Source organism: Equus quagga, chromosome 5 (assembly GCF_021613505.1).
Source record: "Equus quagga isolate Etosha38 chromosome 5, UCLA_HA_Equagga_1.0, whole genome shotgun sequence".
Taxonomy (NCBI): domain Eukaryota; kingdom Metazoa; phylum Chordata; class Mammalia; order Perissodactyla; family Equidae; genus Equus; species Equus quagga.
This window is the reverse complement of record NC_060271.1, coordinates 25,778,430-25,793,862: the sequence shown is the minus strand read 5'-3', so window position 1 is coordinate 25,793,862 and position 15,433 is coordinate 25,778,430. Positions and strand designations below refer to the sequence as shown.

The 15,433-nt window shown below is 58.5% G+C and overlaps 1 protein-coding gene across 1 annotated transcript in view; it reads right to left on the bottom strand.

Annotated features, from left to right (window-relative positions):
* Window positions 1-4,773, bottom strand: part of MATN1 (matrilin 1) — a 9,526-nt gene extending 4,753 nt beyond the window's left edge. The window contains exons 1-3 of the mRNA XM_046663401.1: window positions 4,683-4,773; window positions 2,530-2,876; window positions 101-323 (exon numbers count right to left, since the gene is read on the bottom strand). Of these exons, the coding sequence (XP_046519357.1) occupies window positions 101-323; window positions 2,530-2,876; window positions 4,683-4,773 (661 nt within the window). The remainder of the gene's footprint in view (window positions 1-100; window positions 324-2,529; window positions 2,877-4,682) is intronic.
* Between the last annotated feature and the right edge of the window lie 10,660 nt (window positions 4,774-15,433).

Here is a 15,433-nt window from a genome sequence, read left to right as displayed (position 1 = left end):
GGCCCCGCCCCACACCGTGGTCCCGCCCCCTTCCTGGCCCCGCCCCATTCTCTAAGCCCCGCCCCCGTCCCTGCCCTGTCCGTCCCGCCTCCCCGAGCACCGCAGAAGGCCTCCTGGAACTTCTTGGACAACTTCTCGATGACGCTGTAGCTCTCCACGTAGTCGACGTGCTCGTCCTGCGGCTCGCTGGCGATCTCCCGCAGCGTGGCCTTGTCCACGCGGCCCACGCCGATGGCGAACAGCTCGATGCCGCTGGCCCGGGCCCGCGCAGACACGTCGCGCACGCTGTCCTGGGGCCTCCCGTCTGTCACCACGATGACCACCTGCGACACGCGGGGAGCGTGTGAGGCCCGGCCATCCTGCCCGAATGGGCTGGGACGCTTGGCCCTCCGGGGAGCCCCTGCCCGGGGCCCTGGACAGAAGGGGACACTGAGGCCCCCGAAGGGCAGAGCAGCTTGCCCAGTCACGCGGCTAGTCGGTGGCAGGTGTTCGGCCCCGGGGAGGAGAACCTGGCCAGCGGAAGCGGAGACAGGTTTCCTGTGGCAGAAAGACACACCCGACCGGGGCCTCTGGATGTCTCTCCGCTTAGACCGCGGCCACCGAGGACGGAGCCGAGCCCGTGTCCCCAGCGCCGTGCAGTTCTGCCTGTGGCCACCAGAGGGCGGCGGAGGCTAAGGAACAGCGGCTGGGCCTCCAGTCTGGACGTCCTTCCGTCTCGGCCTGGGAAGGGGGCGGTTCCCACATAGATGCCCAAGCACTGGGGGGAAGAGGCCGCCTTCCCCCCCTCCTTCCGCGGGATGCTACATGCCCTTTCCGTAGAGGAAAGACTGTCTTCTCCCTCCCACGGGCTCCTCTGTTCTGAACCCTAGAAAGAAGACCGCGGGGGCCGAGCCTGGCCCTCCTCCCTCTCCTGGGAGTGCCCTGAAGTTGGGGTCCCCACAGCTCGGCCCCAATCTGGGGCTCGGATCAGCCCCCTTGGTTGCCTCTCTGCGTCTGACCTGGGTCAGCTTGGACTCCTGGGTCCCCGCCCTTGTCTTGGTGACTGCAGTTGAGACGGGCCTGGGTTAGCAATGCAGCTCCCTGGTGACAACCCCCTTCCTGAGCCTCCGTTCCCTCCTCTGGATCAGGGCAGGTGGCCAGGTCCTCCTAAGAGGACTCAGGGTCAGGAGCCTGGAAGGGCAGCTACTAGTTTAGAATCATTGCCCTGGACACCTCCAAAGGCCTGGGCTCCTGGCACTAAAAACCTGGCTGTGACCGTCACTGCCAGATGCTGCCACAGTCCCCATGTGTCCCTGCTGTCCCCCTTCAATCCAGCTTTGGGACTTTCACTCCACCTGGTAGGAGCCCCCACAGCTGAATTCCAGGTTAAACGCCTGATGTCCTGAGCCAGCGCCCCCAGACCCTCAGTGTCACCCGCTGGAGGGTCTCTCCTCTCTCGCCCACCACAACCATCACCCTCACATCAGAACCTGTGAACGGTCCCCACAGAATAAGACCAGCAGGCTACCCAACAGGTCGTTTCTTGGAGGGCTGTAATGCCTGGGATTATACGCCAGCGTCTGTGGGAACACTTCTACCACTTATTAGCTGGGCAACTTGCTTAAGCTCCCTGTGCCTCAGTTTCCTCATCTGTAAAATGGGGATACCACCTCTGAGCAGGGTTTTATCCGTGTGGCAGTCACGTTAGGCACGTCTGCCTGCCAGAGGGTGGGGCACGGAGGGCGATAAGAAAGAATACCTCCCCTGGGCTGGGGCGCTGGGCAGATGAATAACGACTCCTCAGGCCCACGAGGGCTGCGAGAGGGAGGCGCAGGCCGGTGGGAGGCCCTGTGGGGAGAGGACACTGACCGGCCTCGCAGGCCCCGGGCTGAGTCCTGAAACGTTGCCCCATGGGTGCAAGTTCTGTGCAAACGCTCACGCTCGGCCTGGAGCCCTGGCCAGTGTGACTTGGGGGCATTGCTTTGCGTTTCTGAGCCCCTCCCCTCAAAGGCGTACTAAATACAAACTCAGCTAACGCCTCTATGGGGCCTGTTGGGTCCGAGGCATTGCGCTGAGCGCCTTCAGCAGATAAACTCGTTTAGTCCTGCCTTGGCCCTCTGAGAAGGCGCTGTGTTGCTCCCATTTTGTAGGTGAGGAAACTGAGGCGCACGGGCTGAAACTCCTGCTCAGGGAGGCACAGCTGGTGTGGTGGAGCCGGGGCTTGAACGTGGACAGGCCGGCGGCAGTGTCCACGCCCCTGACCATCACATAAGCATCTGCACCCTCTCGCTGTGCCTTCGAGGAGCTCAGACGGGCTGGGGAGCCAAGGTCAACCACCCTGAAATCATCGTCACCCCATTGTGACTCCTGGGGTCGGAAGGTGGGTAAAGAGGGGTTCGATCCCAGCTCAGCCTCTTCTCTTAGTTGGGTCTGCTCCCCAATAAAACGGCGATCACGGGGGTGTCGGGAGAACCAAAGAGCGTGCCAGCAAAGTTCTTAGCACAAGTGGGAGCCGACAAACAGCGGGAACCCAGCAGGGCGGGCACGCACCTTGCTGATGTCGGGGGACCTGGCGCGACCGCCCTCGGCTTCGCTGAAGGCCCTGGTAATGGCGAACTGGATGGCCAGGCCCGTCATGGTCCCCGTGGACAGTGGCTGGATGCGGCGCACGGCCTGCAGCAGCGCGGCCTTGGAGCCGTGGGCCCGCAGCGGGAACTCCTGCTTCACGGCGCTGGCGTAGTTGACCAGGCCCACGCGGGTGGCATTGGGCCCCACGTCCAGGGACTCGATGACCTGGGACAGGAACACCTTCACCTTCTCAAACTCCACTGGCCGCACGCTGCGCGAGCTGTCCACAACAAACACCAGGTCCGTGGGCCGCGTCCGACAGAGGTGCCCTGGGAGGGGGCAGGAGGGAGAGGGCAATGAGCAGGGGGCAGAGGTCAGGAGGCTGGACCGAAGACGCTCGGAGGCAAAGGAGCCGAGCATCAGGGGCTGCTGCGATCTGGACTCGAGGCCTCAGGCAGAGCAGACGACTTGGGCCTGGCTGGCTGGGTCCTTTCGTCAGCGTGCGAGCAGACACACAGACGAGCGACTTGCCAAAGGCCACACAGCTCAGCCCCAAGGGAAGGACGAGGCTGGAGCCTTGGCCCTTGGTAACTCACTTCACCTCTCTGAGCCTCCGTTTCCTCGTCTGTACCATGAGCTGATGACCCCATCCTTACAGGATCCTTTGAGGATGAGCCAAGGGCACAGATGTGCCGGCACAGGGCTGGGCACACAGTGGGCATTCAGGGAGACAGCCTTTAAAACCCACTTTTCAGGTTTCAGCCCAGAAGGGCTGCCACAAACCAAGGGCGGCTCTTTCTCCTAGCCGGGCAGGAAGGCACTGAGGGTGGGCCGTCCGGGGTGGGCACAGCCTTGAGAGCCACAGCAGTGCCCGTCAACACGGCCTCTTTCATCTGAGCATCAGAGCGAATCACCAAAGTGGACCGAGTCTCCCTCCGCCCGGCGGAGCTGGCCGGCTGGTGTCCAAGGGCAGGGCAAGGGGCAGGAGTTCCTAGTGGCCACCGTGGCAGCCTGACCAGGTGGCCCCGGACACAACCCGGGGAGCATGTCTTTCCAGACGCCCTGGGAGGCGGCACCGGGTGCTCGAAGTGCATGGAGCGGAAGGAGGCAGACAGGGTTCGAATCCCGGCTCAGCCCCGCTGTGGCCCTGGGGGAGCCTCAGTTTTCTCATCCATCCGGGGGGGAGAACGGAGCTGCCTGCTTGAGGCTTTCACTGGCCTGGGCCCGCAGCGGGTGGGATGTAGTCCCCTCTCCACCCCACACTGGATCCCAGCCACTCCTGAGTGGGGATTCAGGAAGAATCCAAAAAGAGAAGGTGTGCTGGCTGTCCCAGCCCCCAGCCACTGTGCCCTCGACCTGGGTATCAGAGTTCCTCATGGGACCTTAGAAATGACCTCGCAGCCCTTCCCGGGTTCCCACTAGCTGAGGCTACAAATGAGTAAACTGAGGCCCAAAGAGAGAGAGGGAATTGGCCACACACAGAGCAGTGGGTCAAGAGGCAGGAGGCTCTGGGGCTATCTCACTGTGTCGTCTTAGGCAGGTCTGCCCCTCTCCAGCCTCAGTTTCCCCATCTGTACAGGAAGAGTTGGGCGTTCTAGGATTCTGTGCTCAAGGCTGAAACTTTGAGAGTGCTGCAGCCTCGTAGGGAGCCCAGTCCAGGATGTGCTTGGAGGGCTACTCAAAGAGGGGATGGAGTCCTGGCCCCCCCCAGCTGCCCTCCTGAAAGAGCCGTGAGCTTGGCCCTGGGCTCGGTGCAGCTGCAGACGTCAGCAGACGCTCTGGGCAGCTTCTGCCCTCCATGATCCAGAGGACCACAGGCCCTGCAGTGTACATGGTCCCTGAGGGCAGCCTGGGGGCTCAGAAGCCCCAGGGAAGGCTCAGGGTCTCCAGAGAAAGGCCTCGAGCGACCCCTCATGTCCCTCAGCAGAACAGACCGAGGGTCACCCCTGCCCTGGGCCTTAGGGATGTCACCATCTCTGCCTGCTCCTGTACCAGCCTGCTGGCACCCCTGCCTCCCTGCCCCTCTCCCCATCCTGCATCCCATTTAGCCTCTGCCCATCTCAGTGACCGACCCCCCAGACTACTGGTCAGGGGCCGCTCGCCCAGTGTCCCCCACCTCCCACAGGCCCCCTCACCTCTGGACGGGGGTGCGAGGCCAAGTGTGCATGGGGCATGGAGCAGCAGCAGGCCGCACAGCACGAGGCTGGTGCCAGAGATGACCTTCATGTTTCTGGCAGCGTGGACAGCAGCCGGCACAGTTGCGGGGGCCCGTGGGGGCCGGGTCTTATCAACCTCGCTGCCCAGCCTCCCAGCCAGGCGGCCCCCCACTGACGTGGGGGTGGCTGCCCTGGCCCCCAGCCCCCTGGAGGGGCGGGGCCCCCGCTGAATGGAGGTGTGTGTGCCTGGAGAGGAAGGGAGCAGCCTGGCCTGGGTCCGAGAGGCCCCTGCAACCACAAGGGCTCCTTTGCCTGCAGAAGCAACCAGAGCTGCGCTGGAATTCAGGAAATCTCAGGTGGGCGGAGGGCGGCTCCTCCAGGCTTGGAGCCTGCGCCGTCGCGAAGCCGCCACGCCAAGCCCGGGAAACCAGAGTCTGGTGGCCTCGTGCCCCAGCCCGGCACCCACGTCCCACACCCAGATCCTCCTCCACCTGCAGTTCAACCCCAGTTTCCTCCCTGAACACACTTCCCCTTCTCCAGCCCTGGCTGTCCCCTGCCTCTGCACACACAGCCCGCTCTCCAGCTGCTCCTGGATTCTCGAGTTCTCCTCCAGGCCTTTGCACAGGCAGAGCCATCTGCCCAGAATGCCCTTTCCTCCCGCTAGCTCTCTGCCTGACAGAATCTTTCAAGATCGGAATCAGAATCGTGTATGTTAGCAGTTAGTATGCACAAGGCAGTGGAGAAGATGGTTGAGAGCGCAGACTCGGGAGGCAAATGACCTGGGTATGCTATATACTGCCTGTGTGACCATGGGTAAGCTACTTCCCCTCTCTGTGCCTTGGATTCCTCATCTGGAAACTGGGGACGCTGACAGTGCCTACCTCCCAGGGTTGACTGCAGGAGCAGACTTCTATGAACTGTCTCATTTAATTTTCTTGACAACCCTGCAAGGCAGCTACTATTATTACCCTCATTTCCCAGATGAGGAACTGAAAACAGAGCTGTGAAGTAACTTGTCTAACATCACACAGCTGAGAAGTGTCATTGCCAGGACAGGGCCCCAGGCCAGTGCTCTCAGCCACCCTGCTTGCTTGGATGTGGCCATGGTGGAGGCACCTTCTGCATGCCCACCTCTCCCCCAGCCCCCTGGGATAGGCCCCCTCCCTGTGCTTCTGGGCATTGTCTGTCTCACCCACAAGCGGGGAGCTCTGATTGATTCATCTCTGTACCCAGGCCAGCCCAGGCTCTGCACAGAGAAGGCAACAATAAAGGCTTGTGAATAAAGGACCATCACCAGGACTGGTCCCTGCCACTGCATCCAGGTCTAGTCGTTGATGGGAGCAGAAAGAGCATGGGCTTGGCCGCCTGAAAGACCCAGGTTCAAATGTACTTCTGCTGCTCACTGGCTGTGTGACCTGGAGCCGCTGACTTAACATCTCTGAGCCTCAGCTTGACATCACGCAGAATGACAAGGAAATGGTGGCTCTCAGCTTGCCTGCCTCACTGGGAGGAGGCTACGAGAGGACAGAGGTAGCTGTAGGGGTTGAAGGACAATCATCCTTCCAGGGGGTGTAATCACTAACACTTCTCTCTGTGTAGATTATTCCTCAATAAAGAGAAATGTACATGCAGCATTTTTTGTTTTTCTTTTGTGGTGAGGAAGATTGGCCCTGAGCTAATGTCTGTGCCCATCTTCCTCTATTTTGTGTGTGGGACGCCTCCACAATGTAGTTTGATGAGCAGCGTGTAGGTCCGCCAACTCTGGGCTGCCAAAGCAGAGCACGCAAACTTAACCACTACACCACCGGGCCCGTCACATGGACAGTTTTTAAAAAGTGATTGCCGGACACAGCAGACCCAACCAGCATTCTCACAATCTTCAACAATAAAGGTAACAGTCCCTCCACACGTGACGTGGCAGTCCCTCACTCCATCACCGTGTCACCTTCCTTCTCCCAACAAACCGGTGAGGCCAGCAGATCCAAGGACCTTAGCCCATTTGTCAGAGAGGACACTGAGGCCCAGAGAGGTACATGACTTGCTTAAAGCTGTCCAGCCGGTTTAGGGGCAGAGCCAAGCCTGGAACTCAGGCCTCTTCCCCTTTGCCCCAGTTTTAGAGAACAAGGAGGCAAAAAGCCTTTCTCTCTGACTTCTCCCATTTCAGTTTCATTTATGTGTATAATTCCCAAACCAGCTGAAGCTGCTGCTTTCTTTTCTCTCTATGACCTGTAAGTCAAAGTTTCTTCTCCAGAGCTGCTGTAGGGCATGGGCACCGTGGTGCTTACCATTTCCCAAAATTGTGTTATAAATGTGCTACCCCGGGGGCTGGCCCAGTGGCGCAGCGGTTAAGTTCGCACGTTCCACTTCGGCGGCCAGAGTTCACAGGTTTCAATCCCGGGTGCGGACATGGCACTGCTTGGCAAGCCATGCTGTGGTAGGCGTCCCACATATAAAGTAGAGGAAGATGGGCATGGATATTAGCTCAGGGCCAGTCTTCCTCACCAAAAAGAGGAGGATTGGTGGCAGATGTTAGCTCAGGGCTAATCTTCCTCAAAAAAAAAAAAAAAAAGTGTTACACCCCCCCCCCACCGACCCCCCAGAGGATGCCAGCTCCCTCCAAGCGGGGGCATTGCCCATCTCAATCATCACTGTATCCCTAGGACCACACATGCTTCCTGGCACACGGCATCTGGTGAGCAAATGAAGAAATGAATTAAAAGAAGGAACTAATGATGATCCGCTTCCATTTCCATGTTAACCGACAGGGGTCAGCCTGGGGTCCCGCTGGTGGTGGACGAGGAGGACGTGAGCTGGAGTCCCCTCCCCGCCCCCCCCCCGCCGCTCTCTCCCCGATGGACAGGGCTGCGTCCGGAGCTCAGGGACAAAGCCCTCTTGGCAGGGGCTGCAGCTGGGCCCGTGAAACAGCCCTTTCAGCTCCGGCTCTGAATGGCGGTTCTGTGGCCTCGTTGGAGGAACACAGGCGCCTTTTCTGTGTCACTTCCCCCTCACCAGCGGAGCTCCAGAAATATGCCACAGGTAAGCTTTCAGGAACAGAGATGGGGACCCAAAAAGGGGGTTAAAGAACATTCCACAGCGGGAGCGCGGGCTGCGGGGGGAGCGGAGCTGGAGGTTCAGCCTATACCTTGAGGAAAGAAAATAAATATTTGTGTTTGTAAGATGTGAAACATTTTTCCCCGGGAATCAAAATCGGGAACAGTGCGTCCGGTATGGGTCCGAGAAAAAAATGCGTGGAGGGGCCTTCTTCGATTGGGACCGGCCGCCGTGAAGGGTTCCCGCTGTTCCCTGGCCTTGTTTTCACACACCTCAGGTTTCCAGAAACTTAAAGCCTTTAGTGTTTTATCCAAGAGAGAGCGTTTGTGATAAAGTGAGCGGCCGTGAGCAGAGCGTGGTTCAGCGGAAGGCACACAGCGCCCGCCCCTGCGCCCCCCGCCCAGTCTTTTCCTCAAGAGCAGACCTGGTGAGCTCGCGCTCCTGGGACGAGAGGTGCCACCTGGTCTAGGGCCGGGTGCCCCCTTCATCCTTCGCCCACCGTCATCACGGTTTTGCTGGATCCACCTACAGCTTTACTGTTATCAATTTAATCCTTCTCTTCAATTCACTCTAAATCAACGCACTTTTTGAAAAAATTTCTCCTCCTCCTACGAAATAATAGCCGTGAAATCACTGGTTTGATGTACAGTTTATATATTTATTACAATGTGCCTTCAAATAAATTCAAAGTTAATTAAATTTAACTTTTTCATCCACATACCCCTCCCCCCCCAAATTAGCTCGCATTCCGCCAGGGGCTTGCATGCAGACAGGGAGGAAACTCATGAAATGAAAAACCCCCGGAACCAGACAGAGCAGAGTTTGAGTCCCTCTTCTGTCACCTGCCAGCTGACTTCAGGTGAATCCTTCACTTGGCTGCTGTCCTGTCCCGTGTCTGTAAAGTCGGGATCTCAACACCAATATCACAGGATGGAGGAGGATGAGGTGTATTGAATGCTGCATCCGTGTTTATTGTTTCTCCAGCACCTTCTTGTATCGGTCAGGACAGGATAGGTGAGTTGCAGTAACAAACAAGCCCTCAGATCACAATGGCTTAACACGGGGATTGTTTCTCTCTGGTGATGCAGACCCGGGCTAGACAGGTGCCTCCCTGCACAGGCCCTCCCCAAGGCTGCCTGCACGCTGCTGTCCTGCCATTTCCAAGTCCTGGGTCAGCCACACGGTCAAGAGAGAGACAGCATGTGTCTCTCCGAACAGCCTCAGACGAGGAGCACACGGCCGACTCTGCCTAGCAGCCCAGGGGAGGAGGTGGGTATTCAGGAGCAGTGACACTCTCTGTCACTCTTCCCAAGAGAAAAAGAAAGCTCCCATTGGCCCTACATCACCTCTAGATGAAAAGTCAAACTCAGCTGGGCATTTCAGACTCCTCAGGCTCTTTCTCGCCACCTTCCCCAGGCCATTGCCTGTCTCTCTGCCTCCCCCTCTACCCCCCCATCCCTCTCTCTTCTCTGCCACAGAATGAGTCACTCCCTCCTCATAGCACATTTTTCCCCTTAATTGCAGCAGATTCTGTTTCAGATTTTCCTTACTGGTTTGGGTGACTCTCCCCTACGAGACCATGAGCGCCTCCGATGCTGCCCTTGGCGCAGGCACCTTATCTGAGTTTGTGCTCGATAAACAGTGACTCACCTTGTTTTAGGGGAAACATGAAACCTTGAATGTCAGGCTCTGCAGGAAACTCAAAGGTCATCTAAAACAGGAAATCCAGCGTGGCCACCCCTTGTGCTCACCTGGAGAGGGTGTTAAAAATACAGAGGCCACCGCGTTGGATGCGTCCTTGGGGCCAGAGGGTGAGCCCACGCCCCCAGGGGCAGCTGGTGGAGCTTTCCCTGGGGAGTGGCTCCCAGTGTCAATCACGCTGGAAGAGGGAGTGGGCACTGGGGGGCGGCAGGCGGCAGGCCTGGGTTTAGCACTGGGAACCCTAGCGGACCCGGCGGATGCCCGCCCCATGGCCCTGCAGCCCACCTGTGGCTTTCCCTACAGCTGCACACTGACAGTGAGGAGGGCAGCGGGGGATCAAGCAGCAGTGAGCCCCACAGAGGTGACCCTTTTATTTATGCATTTTTTACTGGCTTTTATCCCTCCTCTGTCTCACTTCCCCTCTTTCCCGGGACCTCTGTCTTTCCTGAGACCACCTCCCCAAAGAAACTTCCTGTGCAAGTCTCTGTCTCAGGGTCTATTTTGGGGGCAACTTAGGCGAAGCTAAGGCAAAGCTTTCGCAAGGGTGGGGGTCCAAGACCAGGACGTGTTTGGGGCCCTCCCAGGGGTCGGGGAGAGCAGGCCCCTGACAGGCGGGGCAGGTGAGGGCAAGGAAGGGAGGGTCCGAACAGGACCCCGGAGCCAGCTGGGAGCTGCGGGCTCTGAGCAGACGCCTCACCTTGATGTGTTTGCAAGTTATTCCTTATTTTGTACTTCCTTCAGTTATCTCTAAATTGTCGACAAAGTTTGGTTTTAGGTTTTTCCAAAGAAAAATGCAGATTCCTAGGCTCCACCCCAGAGCTGGCGGATCCGTATTTCTAAGCTCTCTAGGTGGCTCTGATGTAACTCAACCACCGGTCACATCCAACCTTCCAGAAGCAGCACAAGTTCTCTCCTGTCTCGGGAAAGCTGCTGTCCAGCCTATGTCAGAGCGCCTCTCGGACGGGGAGCCCTCTGACCCCCCGAGGGTTCCATCTGGCTCTGAGAGCGAGCAGGTCTCCTGGTGATCCATGCTCAGCGACCGGAAGATCATGGTCACACCCCCACTGAGTCCACTCTTCCCTTATGAAAACATCCTCGCTTCCTACAACCATCCTTTATGACACACGGGTTTCAGCCCCTTACCAGCCCGGTTCCAGCCCCCAGTGGCATTTCAATTTGTCTCCTTCCCTCTCAAAGATCTGAGCCCTGAATTTAATATAATCCCCCAGCCAGCCTCCGAACTGAGCCTCTGGAGAGCTGAGAAGAGCAGATGAAGATGTGTCAACAGTGGTCAGCTCACCCGTTTCATCCTTCAGCTTCAAAACTCTGGAGCCACACAGACCAGGTCTGCAGATTTTCAGGATTCTTGCTGCTGCTGCCGCTTAGAAGCTTAGGAGAGAAAAATAAAATTCCGCCAAATTGGGAAGGAGTGGTGTATTTGTTTCTGATTGCTGTGTAACAAATGACCACAAATTTAGTGACCTAAAACAGCATAGACGTCTGACCTCAGTTTCTGTCGATCAGAAGTCTGAGCACAACTAAGCTGGGCTCTCTGCTCAGGGCCTCACAAGGCTGCAACCACCACTTCAGCCGGGCTGCATCCCTTTCTGGAGCCCGGATCCTCTTTCAGGCTCACGTGATGGTTGGCAGAATTCAGTGCCCAGAGGCTGTCACACTGAGGCTCCCCCTTGCCCCAGTCCCTTTGATTGACCAGGGCCACTCTCAGCTCCTAGACGCCACCACAGTTCCTTGTCATCTGCCCCCTCCAAGGCCCTCTCAGGCTTCAAATCGCTGCCATACCGAGTCCCTCTCTTCAGGAAGAGCCCAGCCCCTGTAAGGGGTCACCTGATCAGGTCAGGCTCACCCAGGATGATTTCCCTTGCTTAAAGCCAACGGTACCCTGTGACATAACCTAATCACAGGAATGACTGTCCCATCAGATTCACAGGCTCTGCCCATATTCAAGGGGAGAGACTGATCAGGGTCACGGGTCACTGAGGGCCATCTGGAATTCTGCCCCCGCAGGTGGTATACATGGGGTAGAACCAGGGAGGGTGGGGGAGGGGAGGGGATTGACAAGGAAACACAGCATTTCTCAATTTGAAGAAAGTGGCTTCAGGGTCCATAAGGGAAGGACCAGGTGCTAATTAACATATCAAAACTACAGCCCGGTGGTCACTCTCCTAATTTAGTCTCCAGGCCCCTCCCTTTGTGGTGCCGTCAGCGATGAAGGCTGGTGGGAAAGCACCCTGTGGAAGTCGGCGACCTGGAAGCAAGGCCTGGCCCCGTCTGACTCACGGAGTGACTACGGGCAACCAAGGACCGTCAGTGTCCAGGCCCTTCTACCCACAGCCTTCAGAAGGATGGCCAACCGCAGAGACGTTTACACCTCCCTTCCCACACGCGCCCTGAGGTCCCTGACATCATCTCCCCAGGGCAGAGGAGCTGGGCAGGTGCCCAGGGATGTCCCTGGCGTGTCCCTCGTTCCTCCATCGCCCCAGCTGAAGTGCATTAGAACACCGCCGCTCTTCCCCAGCCCTCTGAAAGGATTCCAGCTCCACCGACATACAAAGGTTCAGCAGCATGGCCCTGTCAAGGTCAAGGCTGGACGTACTCACAGCGTTGCACGTTGTGAGCTGTCAGAGGTGAGACGGCGGCACCCAGGCTGGAGTCTCCCTCTGCCGTGTGGTCGCGTCTCCAGACCTTTGCCTGTGCTGTCCCCCGGCCTGGACGGTTCCCCGGCGTATGGAGCAGAGGAAGCTGCAAGGCCAGGGTCCTCCTGAACCACCCGGGCCTCTGAGGTGGCAGCAGAACTTTCCCAGAGAGACTGTTTATTTCGGGCTGTGGTTCCCTGTGGCCGGCCGGCCCTGCCAGCCTGCTGCCCATCGCAACACTCTTGGCAGCTGATTAGGGAGGCGTCCTTCTGGAGGCCCAGGAGAGAGGCTGGCACTGAGCACTGGCCCCAGGGGAGCCCGTCCGGGCGGGTAGCGGGCAGGGGCCTGTGGCTGCAGAGACCCACGGTAGCTGCTTCTTATAGCCTGATGCCACCCAGAAACCCAAGGATGGGTCTTCCCCTCGACTTCCCTTAACCTGGAAACTGCTTTTCTTGACACTTACAACTATTTCATGGCAAATTGGAGGCGTTCCCAGGATGCTTGATTGGACATGAATCTCTGGTCTCCCCAGAAGTCAGGCAGAGGTTCTGCAAAGTGGGACAGCATGCCCACCAGCTCGGGGCAACTTTTCCTCACCTGCACAGTGGGTGGACTCACCCGCCCGCCCCCAGATGTTGCTGTATGACTGGGTCGCCCATCCTGTCCTTGGCCCCTTCCGGCCGCAGCCTCTGTGTATGAGGTGTCTCTTGGGGCTGGCACGCCTCACCGTGCTGTCTTGCTCTCAGGCCCTACAAGGGGTCAAGCAGGCTGGAAGCCAGAGGCTGGACAGGGCGAGGAGGCGTCTTCATCTGGGGCCGTGTACAGGAGGCCACGGGCCAGCCTCGTGACCAGCGGACGGGTTAGCACCTCCAGGAACCTGGCTGACGTCCCACCCACAGGACATCTCACCCACACATCCACAGATGACACTCATATCCCAACCACCTTCCTCCTCTCTCTCCTGACCTCCAGACCTATAGACACAGCTGCGTCCTGAGCTCCACAGCTCGTCCCATCCTGTGTCCCCCCGAGCTAGCTCAAATGCAACACCCCCAAAACTCAGCACACCCTCTTCCATCCCGCGTCCTGTGTCCTCAGCTCAGAGCTGGGCACCACCATCCCAAATGCTCTCCAAACCTGGGCACCACCATCCCAAATGCTCTCCAAACCTGGGCACCACCATCCCAAATGCTCTCCAAACCTGGGCGCCAGCCTGGACCCTCCCTTTCCCTCACTTTGATGTCCAGGCCCTGCAGGTCCTTCTTCCCAAATGCCTCCCGAGTCCCTGCCGCATGGCCACTGCTGAGTTCACGCCCCCAGCATGCCTCGCCTGCACCACTTCCCCGTCAGCCTTGGTCTAGGACCCACAGTGGATGCCGTCCTCCATCACAAGCAGTGCCAGGCTCTGAGCCAGGCCTGTCCTCCCACCAGGCACACAGCAACGGTTACAACTCAGGCCTTATCTTAAGGGCTTTCCAAGGTTCTCGAATGATGCCCTCACTCTGTTCGCCTTGTGAGGTGCACAAGGTGGGCCAGAGAGGACCAGAGGGACAAGCTCAGGCTCCAGTCAGGCCTGTTAGAGTCAACCCCAGCTCTGCCCCTCAATGGATCATGACTATAGGCAAGAGGCTTGCCCACACTGAGCCTCAGGAATAATCATCACACAGCGCCTGCAGCATGGGGCACAGAGAGGATGCATGCAGGGTCCACTCAATTATGGGGGACCGTTCCTGCTACCATCACAGTCCTGGGGAACTGAGGTGCTCTGGCTTGGTGACCTGGGCTCGATTTGGCCAACTCTCCTTCCCTCGAAGGGCGAGACGGTCCCGGCGGCCCTCACCTGCCCAGCCCAACCCTTTCCGAGCATCCAGCTCAAATAGGCCCTCTCAGTGGGTGCAAAGCCAGCCCTGTCAAAGGACTCCTGTGTGAGCCTCAAATGGGGCATTGATAGGGCCGCAGCAAGGGCTGCCCAGCACATTGCGGGCTGGCTTGGCTTGGCCAAGCCACGCGACTTCCCCAAACCCAGCTATTTCCTGTTCCTCGGGCCAGCCCCTCCGGGCGCCCAGCCACAGAGCACAAACCTGCCATACATCGAAGCCCGCTCCTTGGCTCGGTGCCAGGGCTGGGGGCAGGGGAGGGTGGCAGTGTCCCCCTGGCTGGTCCTCAGGACACACAGCCGTGGCCCCTTGGTGTCCTCTTGACGAGGATTCAAGACTGGAGACATGGCCAACCCCCTCCTCTCGTGACTTCTGCCCCAATCCCCATTCGCTGCTGTTTCCTGGGGACCTCGTCACATGGATCTTCACGAGAAGCAACAGCTCACCCACACTGGGGCCCAAGCCCCTCTCAACAGCCTCCACTTAGAGTAGGAAAAAAAATGGCACTTAGTCTAATCCCTGACCACTCTGTGGCCTCAGGAAGGTCATTTGATATCTCTGGGCTTCAGTTTCCCCAGGTGTGGATGGGAGCTCGCTGTCCATGCCTGTCCGCTCCTCACTTTTCCAGTGGCTTGGGGATGTGACAAAGAGCAGACAAAATCCATGGAGAAATCTGGATCCCGGAGAAAAGCCAACCAGCCCTGAAGGTCAACACCACCTCTGGAATCCGCTTGTCCGCTTCTCCGGGACGACCTCACCAGCCTTCCTAGGGGTCCCAGGGTTTGGTCTCTTCCTTCCCAAAACCCAAACCCGGCCCTCTAACTCCCGTGCCCAAAGCCCCTCAAAGACGCCCCTGTGCCAGGATAAGTCCGTGCTGTGGGGTGCGCCATCCAGCTCCGTTAGGCCTCTTTTGGTGCTGGCCACAGGCCCAGCTCCACCGGCCTCCGGCTCACTGCTGACCTAACCAGGGAGGAGGAAGGCGAGAGAAAGGTGGAGAAAGAGAGAAAGAGATCACTGAAAAATTTGATTCCCAGGTCCAACCAAGAAGCCAGAAACCCCTGGACTTTTCACTTAACGTCAGCCAAGAAACATCACAACCCCATTTTTTTCTTTAAATAAACTTGGTCCACTAAGGTTTCTGTTGCTTGCCACCGTCGCCCTCCTGGAAATGCCCTTCTTGGCTGAAGTACCAGCGTGGGCTTGCAGCAAAGAACCTAACGCTGCGAAGGCCTTTCTCGATCCAGGCCCCAAGGCCCCGCCGGCCTCCGCCCCTCCCCAGCGCCAGCCGTTGGAGCCGCCCGTCCCAGCTGCTCTCCCCCACCTTCCACATCCTGCTACTTTCACCCAGAACACCCTTCCCCACTTGCTGACTGCTGCCCACTCATCTTTCAGGTTCAACTGGGTGTGACCTCCTCCAGGAAGCCTCCTCTGGTTGTCTGAGGTCCCT